Source organism: Leptidea sinapis, chromosome 21 (assembly GCF_905404315.1).
Source record: "Leptidea sinapis chromosome 21, ilLepSina1.1, whole genome shotgun sequence".
Lineage (NCBI taxonomy): Eukaryota > Metazoa > Arthropoda > Insecta > Lepidoptera > Pieridae > Leptidea > Leptidea sinapis.
In genome coordinates, this window is record NC_066285.1 from 9,165,934 (window position 1) to 9,176,319 (window position 10,386).

General features: G+C 35.1%; 1 protein-coding gene across 1 annotated transcript in view; it reads left to right on the forward strand.

Moving 5' to 3' along the window:
* Positions 1-9,952, forward strand: part of LOC126970665 (LIM domain only protein 3) — a 94,026-nt gene extending 84,074 nt beyond the window's left edge. The window contains exons 4-6 of the mRNA XM_050816752.1: positions 231-356; positions 8,137-8,287; positions 8,900-9,952. Of these exons, the coding sequence (XP_050672709.1) occupies positions 231-356; positions 8,137-8,287; positions 8,900-9,037 (415 nt within the window). The 3' untranslated portion in view covers positions 9,038-9,952. The remainder of the gene's footprint in view (positions 1-230; positions 357-8,136; positions 8,288-8,899) is intronic.
* Positions 9,953-10,386: the final 434 nt, after the last annotated feature.

Sequence of the window (10,386 nt, forward strand, 5' to 3'; positions counted from 1 at the left end):
ATACCTCTTATTGATTGTTTATCGGTTATAACTCAAAATTTCAGCAAAAATCATTACAAAGGCATATTGACTAATATTTAAATATCAGGCAGTTTTTAATAATTGTTAAAGTATCCTTGATACTTATATAGATTCGTTTTAAAAATTTTGTTATAATTTTGGAAAGTGTGTCGTGTTAAGCATTGAATTAATATTAATTGTTGGACTAATGGTTTATTTCATATTACCAGGTTATTTGGCAACACCGGATACTGCGCTGCATGCAACAAGGTGATCCCCGCATTCGAGATGGTGATGCGCGCGCGCAGTAATGTCTATCACCTGGAATGCTTCGCGTGTCAACAGTGCAATCACAGGTATATATTACAAAATACATACACCAATACAAACTATTTTGAAAGCAATGAGGTTTTGGAACCTAATGTCTCGTAACAATTTGTAAAATGTAAATTAAAAACTGATTATTTTATTTGAAATAAAGTATATAAATATTTTATAGCTAATCTCGGTTAAGTCTCAGATGACTATTTCTAAAAAGCCAAACAACTTCTCAAATTAAACAATGGTAATGCCACTCAGATTTTTTTTCAAGACTCCTGATTGGTCTTCCATTGCAATCTGCATGGTGTATTACCATTAGGTGAATATCAGCTCATCACTTCATTATAACTAAAAAAAAACTTGTGATGTTAAGGTCTGGGTGACATCTGAAGCAGTTATCAGGACAAGTAGTTTGATTGGAGATCTCTGTAAATAAAAATTAAAAACCTTATAAAATAATAAAATTTGTCTTAAAATTAATATGAGCTTACTGCAGTTACCTGAAGCGTACCTGAACAAAAAAATCTCTTCTTAACAATCTTACAAATCATTCATATTGCCATTGATATGAAACTGTTAAAAATACAGCCAGTCTTTGATTGCCAGTCAATGATTTTCCAAAAATATTTTAAAAACTATAAATATTTTTCTTAATATAGCGATATTAAAGTGTTCATCAGAGATTTTTTTTTTATGAAAATAAGGGACGAGACGAACAGGGCGTTCAGATAATGGTAATTGATACGCCCTACCCATTTCAATGCAGTGCCACTCAGGATTCTTGAAAAGCCCAAAAATTCTGAGCGGCACTAACAACTGCGCTCGTCACCTTGAGACATAAGATGGTAAGTCTCATTTGCCCAGTAATTTCACTAGCTACGGCGCCCTTCAGACCGAAACACAGTAATGTTTACACATTACTGCTTCACGGCAGAAATAGGCGCCGTTGTGGTACCCATAATCTAGCCGGCATCCTGTGCAAAGGAGCCTCCCACTGGTGATGGAGATGTTTAAAACGTGATTCTATTGTCTTAGTAATAAATAGCTCACGCGATGCACTCAGCTAATTTTCTCACCTGTCGAAAAAGATTGTCGGTGAAAATTGAACGGGGCCGTACATATTGAACAAGAGTTTATACAAGACTCCTTTTGTGAGCGAGATAAAATATTCTTAATAATGTGACGAACGAAAGAGACAGGTATATTGTGTCGGGGAACTTGTGTGGTATATTCACATCACGGACAAACAAAGAACGCGATTAAATTTTCCGCTACATAAGAAATCCTGAGAATAAAGGGAAGCTTTTAAGGTCTTTTGATTGTTTTTGTTTTCGCTGTGGTTCAGTTTGAATATTACATGTGTAGCTAATATTTTGAGGTTATAATTGTTATGGCTGGGGTTTGATTATAATTATTGTTATTATAATCCTCGTGCATTAGGATAGAGAATTGCGGCTATCTTAGTGACGACGCGTCCCAAAGAGGATGTACTCGTAAATACTACGAATTAAGAGGCGGAAATTACCAAAATATAAATTGAAATTTAGCTTAGTATTAAAAGTGAAGTGAGATTTGACATAACTCTGAAATATTAATTACAATATGGCGACGAAGTAATAACATATTTTTTTTGTTTTGTGTGTGTTTTACGTTTAACAACAGGTGTCGTATAAGCTAGTATATTTATCTATACTGAATTATTATAAAGAGGTAAAGTTTGTAAGGTTGTAGGTATAGGTGTAATCTCTGGATTTACTGAACCGATTCTGAAAATTGTGTTACCAATAGAAAGACACATTATTATTGAGTGTAATCCCTACTAGTTTTATAAATGTGAATGTAAGTTTGTTTGTTACGCTTTTACACCAGAGCTACTGAACCGATTTTGATGAACTTTAGTATAGCGATAGACTTAAGCTTGGGAAAAGACATGGGCTACATTTTATCCCGGAAAACTGCATGGTTCCCGCAGAATTTGTGAAAAACTGACATTTGCGTCGATGAGCTATACTATACCATATATATAGTAGGTTTTGTTCTACTATATATTCTACTCTATAACTATTCATATAATATGTTACGAATGGGAACAGTTTGCAAAGTAAGTCAGATAAAAACGTTTGTTATGAACGCAGCTCTAACGATGAGAGATATATGATTGTTTTGTATATTTGCATGTGACAGCATGGGAACACCAACTAAGATTACACTGGTAGGTAAATGCTGTCAAACAGCCTGTGATATATAAAGCTGCCATGAATTTGTCAGTTAACAGAATATTCATACATGTGGATACAGCCTAAATATAACAAAATAAAAAAAATAGTCTCTATTTGCGAACAGTATTTGTAGAGCAGTTATTCCCCTTTGATTTCCCGACGCGCTCAACTCGGTTATCAAACGTTGAGCGATGATCTACCCGTTCAAAGCAAACTTATTGATGAAGTTAGCGATACTCTCCCTACCGTTTGCTTTGATATAAATATAACCTTTATCAGCTACTGCTTTATGACGCAATTTCTGTAGCTTTTATTTATTAAATTTTATCGATATATGAATACTATTAGTGCCTAACAGAATGATGCAAAGAATTGAATGACAGATAAACGGAAAACCTCTAATAAGTACTAGAAGTTCGATACGAAATAATATACGTTCTTGTGAGCCTTCCTAGCCTTAATTAACAACGTTTACCGCGTTTATTTGCAAGGCTGTTTGACACTCGGAAAACTTCAGAATTATCTTTGTATTGGTAATGTTGTCAACGATATTGTCAACATTTTGCATATTCTCGGTTTAACTTTATACCAAGTTTTATACAAATAACCTCTATTTTGAGCAATTCATGCACACTAACACAAACTGTCATACAAATCGTTATTATAAGACGTAGCTTTTCTGTAGTAGTAGTAATTCCTGGCCTGTTTGCATCGGTTGTCTAACAGCAAGAGACTCTATCAAGATGTATAAATTATCTAAGCGTATGCTTATTAATGGTCTTTTGCCACAACGTTGCCATAAGGAACATCATTACAATAAAATATATCCAAAGAACCTTTTTATAACACCCATCCCATGTATATTTCTTTGAACTTGTTTAACCGGTCATTCAGTTGCAAATTCACGAACAAATATCTTCTAATACAGTTGAATGTGAGAAACAATCTGCGCCGGTCCTCGTCGGCTTAAATATTACAGAACTCGGCTAGATTGAAGCAACTCTAAATGGTTTATACGTCACTTGGGTGACACCCCAGCTCGATTCTATATTCTATTTTTATCACAACTCGCATTCACAAGTCTAACTTGTTCCTGATATTAAAGTTACATTTTAAAATAAACGCAAGTAGAATAGAATTGATCTTTCAAAGATCCAATGACCCATTTGTGTTTTTTATCAAATATGCCCTTTTCGGGCATAGAATTTTTCGAAACGAAAACACAGAAACCTTTAAAAAAAATAAGCCTTAGGCACCGGCACCATCTAATGCACCATTAACTAAATTTAAAATTAGAGGACAATAAAAATAGTTTTAAAAGTAAAACTAAACACGCTTTGGTTGATAAGATAATGGTTGAAATTTAAAATGAACATCAATTCCTGCCTAATCGACGACAGACAGACAGAAAATAAAAATGGAATAATTTTATCAAATTAATGTATTCTTATCGGTCTTCGATAAATCTACGAATTTGAACGAAATCTCGCCGTTTAAAGTGGGTCAAAATTGCGCCCAAAAGAGTCGGTTACAAACAGATACAGTTGAAGCTAATAAAAAGCGTGTAAAAATAATTGACAAATGGATATGCGTTTAGTGAAAAAGCGTTTCAATAAATTGCAGCAAGGAAACAAATAATCACTCACATAAAGCTTAATTTACTTAAGATATTTGATTATTTATTAATATTATACTTTAAACATAACATATTTATGATGTGTATGTTAGTTACCTTAGTAATTTCAATTACAAATGAACAACCAAATCAAACTCGACGTAAAACTATTTTAATTTTATCTTAACACGGTATTTCGATACGTGCATATTTGCTCAACAATATGAAGCAACGGGTATTAAATATCACGTGCAAATCAATTTCCATGCCGGCAGAAATCTGAATCCAATTTGCGGGCTGTCCGATCGGGGCGAGCGAACGGCAGATATCACGGCGAATATCGCTAAACGGCTAAATAATTTAGTAGCAATCTGACGCGGCCGCGGGCGGACAGCGGGTAGCGGAGCGGGTAGCGGGGAGCGGGGAGCCAGTGGACCAAACAGCGGCGCTAATCGTACCTTCGAGCCCTCTCGTCTGATACTTTACTTCACACTCTCGGACTATGACTGACGTTTATATAATTTAACTAGCCGTTCCCACCCGCTTCGCTGGGCGAATTTAAAAAGGAAGGGACGTTGGAATTCGAAAAATAAGTAGCCATAAACCATCTAGGATAAATTTCGCATTGAATGGTGGTAGTTTCATGTTGATACGTTCAGTGGTGGGCGTGAAAGAGCCATAAACAAAGACCATTTTCATTATATAAATAAATATATATCTCGGAAATTTATTTGGATTTAAAGTCCAGCCCAATACACCGAGTAGAATATAATCATACAGGCCATATTATATATACACACATCCAGTAGCCTTATTGAGGCGCGAAGATAGTATTTTGAACATTCTCCGCGCCTCTGGAGCCCTCGGGCCAAGTGTCTCGACACCAAACGGTACAAAGATGTAGGACTCACTGAGACCAACATATTAGCGACGCTTAAATCTTTTGGTGTTGCAAAAATAGTCTTTTGTTAGTAGACCTAAACGATCTTGACAATGTTAATTTAAAATCTAGCAGACCCCTTGACTTGCGTACTCATTGAAATTTAAAAAATATACAATATTTAATCATTTCATGTATATTATTATCTATGCAACACCCTGTCAAGAAATCTTTCGAATAGAAACTGCTATAAAATTAGATTTCATAATTAACACCCCGTAAAAAGTAATTAAAGCATGTCCGATTACACAGACTTCATACTTCGCACCAAAACCGTCGCGATACAAAAGCGGCTCGCACAAAGCCTTGCCTCAAACCAGTCATTAAATTTTCGTTCTACATCTTTTCCATTACGCGACTGCAGACAAAAAATAGCAAAATAAAAAGGACAACCCCCAAAAACAAAAGTCGGGAACGGAGAGAACAGGAAATAAAGTTAATTAAGAGCGGCGAAATCGACTGAGTTGCGGTGGAAATTGGCCCTTTAAAAAAGAGACATTTGTAGCAAGCTATTGCGCTTAATTTTTGTGACAAGTGAAACAAAAGAGTTGGAGGGCGACGCGGGAAGACGCGGGTGTGGGCAGGGTGAGAGGGGGGAGAGAGAGGAGGGTAGATAAGGTTTGGTGCTATCATCGGGTTCCGGGCAAGCAGCGACCAGTGGCGACTCCAAGATACCTTTTGTTTAGATCCATCGGGGGATGTTTGCTCGCGTGACATTATCGTGTTTCCTTGCTTCACGTTGACCTCTACCACGGTGACAGTAAATTTTATTTCCAAGACATTTTTCGGTTGTTTCTACTACCCCTGTCAGGTACTGATAACATCTTAATGGTGAGGTCAGCCCTAAATTTCCGATAGATCTTATTGAGTACTTATATTATTTTGTTTTTTATTTTACATAACATGGATGTTGTTATTATATAAATATTTAATTATACAATTTTTTTAGTTAACCTAAGTGCAAAATTCTGGCTCGAGACTCATAGTGAGTCAACTTCTCCTGAGGATGGATTCTCCTCGTATAGGGCAACACGTGTCGTATTTATTGAATTTTTTTTTAATAAACGCAACCGTAGCACCAATACTAGTTCACAAATAAAGACCGTGAAGTGCATTACACATTTTGTCGACATAATTAAATCTTCCCGGTACTCAAATTAATATTAACTATTCAGTAAATGGGAATAATTATTAATTTTTTTTAAGCTTGTCAGACACTCTAAAGTAATAAAACCGGCCTGTTTTGATTGATTGTCTAGCACCAAGAATCTAGAAGTATAAACAATCTTAGGTTTATATTTGGACGACAAAGATTGCATGAAAGTTGGTGGACTGTTACGGCAATTCCCAATATTCAATCTATCTGCAGTTGTGGCCTACTTGAGATAAAAAATCATAACTATCGTTGACTTTTCTGTCACAATAAACTTATCGATGGTAACTCATCCGTACGCGCTGTCTGTCAATGGGACGACGTATAGTTTACCAGGGATAGAAGTTTGTATGGAAATTACAACAGTGAACTGGCACTAAGAATGACTTATCGGGTATATTGGGACAGGTTCTGATTATTGACAGCTTTAGTAGATAGAAGGTAGTAATTTATCTCTATCTGTAAATAGTATATTGGGAACGGCCGTTAGTGACTAATAAAATCATAACAGATACTTAGGAAATGTATGTTCAAGCTAATTTCGACCTAATTGTTTATTATGACTGTAGGAAAATGACATCAAGGCCGCTATCCCGAGAAATCTCGCATAATTAAAACCATTTCTTAACGTTTGATATAAAGCTTTTATTTTTACAAAAAAAAAAATTATGTGTCCACAGAATATGGCAAGAAAATTCATTTTTTCTATACATTTCTATCTTTAATAGACAGTGCGAAAAAAAATTTTTTAACAAAAGAACAACCGACTTCAAAAACAATAGATATAATATGCACTAAAAAGAATAAAAATAATTGCGTATTGTTATACAATCTAATTCTAATTACGATTATTGTAATTTTTGGAACGCCTCTCACCTCCTCACGACTCAACCACATCTCACCTATAACTAGTTACAAGCCTATCTTGGACTCCAAAAACGGGGAACTTTCAAATAAAAAAAGAATTATCAAAGTCGGTTCTCCCAGTCAAAAGTTTTGAGGTAACAAAAATAAAAAAAAATACTGACGAATTGAAAACCTCCTCCTTTTTTCTTTGAAGTCGGTTAAAAAAACACCAATGTACCCCAAACTCTTATAGTTGAAGCCATGCTAATCATTCAGTCCACATAAAAATTGTATGAAAAATTATTAACTGTTGAACCAATACTATTTAACACGACATAGTTAATTTTTATTTTTGTGTTATATTATATATGTTTGTAATAAATTAAAAATACTTCTAATTCTGAATTAACATCATTGCGATGTTGGGCGAGAGAGGGAACCAAGCTCCCTTCGATTCCTCAAGGCTGTTGGCTTTGTCGCGATTTTGTCGATAGCACTAAATGTGTTTTCATGTGAAGGGCGCCGTAGCAAAAGAAACTACTGGTCTATTGTCAGAGTGTTAAGATGACAAGTACAATGGCGATATCAATGAATTATGGGTTTTTCAGGAATCCTTAGCGGTATTGTATTGTCATGTCAGGGACACTTACCATCCTTCGATTGATATAATTAAAAAAACTCGCATATACAGTCCTTTTAGACCAGTGCTAAATCCTATAAAATGATAAAAAGTGAAAAAAATAATAGTAGGATGATACCCATTGGGAAATTAAGATAATATATCATAAAAGTACGGGCGATCTGCGTTCGGGAAGTGGAAAAGGGGGGTGTTTTAGAGTAAAAAACAGGTTTATCTCGATTTCCGGCAAAAGTACAAGTCCTATGGAAAAAAGTACAACTTTTCACATTTTTTTCACATAACCTCAAAATACGTGAAAAGTGTTTATGTGAAAAGTTCAAAAACCAAGTTTTTGGTTGTTGATTTTAATCTTGTACAAAAAAAAATTTCACGAAATAAGTTTTGTCTTCTTCTTTGTTACAGATTTTGCGTGGGAGACAGATTCTATCTCTGTGAGAATAAGATTCTGTGCGAGTACGACTATGAAGAGAGGCTGGTGTTCGCCAACATGGCGTACAATCCCCCACCACTATCTCATCTGAAGCGACAGACAACCCACATACCTCCCCCACCGGTAAGAAATAAATACATGTCAAAGAGAGCTTATATATTGTTTTATGAAAATAACTGACGAGACGAGCAGGACGTTCCACTGATGGTAATTGATACGCTCTGCCCATTAAAATGAAATGCCGCTTAGGACTCTTAAAAACCCCAATAAATCTGGGCACTACAACTGTGCTCGTCACCTTGAGACATAAGATGTTAAGTCTCATTTGCCCGGTAATATCACTAGCTACGGCCCCCTTCAGATCGAAACTCAGTAATGCTTACACAATACTGATTTACGGCAGAAGTAGGCGCCGTTGTGGTACCCATAATCTAGCTGGCATCCTGTGCAAAGAAGCCTCCACTGGTAAGGAAATTTTGATTTCAAGAATGATCCTGTGGACAGTTAAAATTGCGCAGGTGTTAAACATCTTGCTAGTCACTGTTTCTCATAAAAAAAACATCGTCTACTGTAAATGGCAATATATTAAATGAATGGCTTACCATCCTTTACCTTTCTAATGGTAATTCCATAATAATATTTGAGTAATACATGAGAAGGTTAAGAGTTTATTGGGTAACGCAGAAAAATGCCCAAATAAGATCAATAAATTATTTCCTTTTTTTCTTCTAACAGACCAGCAATGCGATGGGTGGCCTGATGAACGGCTCAAGTCGTTCCGGAGACCACAACAACAACATGTCCGGTTCATCACCAGCCCAATTCAACGCTCCCCCGCACCTCAAACCCCTGGGCCTGTCTGCGAGCAGCTGAGACTACCGACTCTGAGGCCTACCCTCGTACACCAGATATTACAACTAACCAGTTCGGTGAACACTCGCCTTTACAACGGTGGTTGCTTAGTGTGTGCAAAGACTTATTCAGAACAAACTTAGCGAGCAAAATGAATGCCAAATGTTAAACTAATTCGTCATTAAATAGATAGAAATATTGGTTATAGGTATGTATGTAAGTATTCTTAAAACTGTCATTAAGTAAGCTGATCTCATAAGGCATTGTATATTAGAATATAAATATTTATAAGTATTTGAAAATGAAAAGCGGGTTGAAAGACTGTAAGAAAGAAAGGCTTTTCTTGGATTGAAAATTAATAATAGTATTCGGTGCGTTGGTATTATATTAATAATAATTATATAATTATTACTTACAACAATTGTTTTATATCCATTTTATTTAGGTATTCAAATAGCAAGCCTTAGAACGAAATATTTTATTTTATTCACATTTTAATGTAAATAGTTAAATATTTTTAATTGGCTTAGCCTTACTTTGATTTAGATAAATTTTTATTCCCATATCTTGTTATTTTTGTACATTATTATAATTAACTGTTAAGTTTTGTAAACATTGTTATAATGTATGTATTATTTATGTGAATACAGATGACTATTGTAATATAGATCGATTGATGTAATATAGAGGAATACGTGTTAATTAAACAAAATTATTAATTATTATTCCAATAGTTCAAATTATTAAACTTAGTAGTATTTATAATTAATTCATGTAATATCTACTGGTATATATATGGAGATACTACCAATTATTCCTAATTAAAAATGACTTGTCGTTGTATATTCGAATACGTAGCATATTATGAGTATTTGGAATTTCCCAACCAATGATATGACCAAAGAAGTAGTTGATTAAAACAATGTTAAAAATATACTTAATTGTTTTATTTTGATGGTGTCACATCCTTCATTTAATACGAATCTCTTTTGGGATGACACTGCGATTGAAAATTGGTAATTTGGACATAGGAAAATAGGTGTTTGGTTATTAACCAACCGGAGTGTAGCTAGTTTGATCCCCGCTCGGATCATTGCATGTTTACTTGTGAAATGTTTCTATGAACGAGCTCATCCCTGGATCCAACCTTCCTATTTTTATAAACGTTCTTGTGAATTATACCCACAAGCAAATTGAATAGTATGCTGCATATAGTATCAAAATCATGGAGAGCATAATTAGCCACCAGCTTTTGGTATACCTAGAAGGTCACCAGTTGATCAACGACCGACAGTACGGGTTTCGCCATGGACGGTCGGCAGGTGATCTTCTGGTATACCTAACACATAGATGGGCGGCGGCTATTGAAA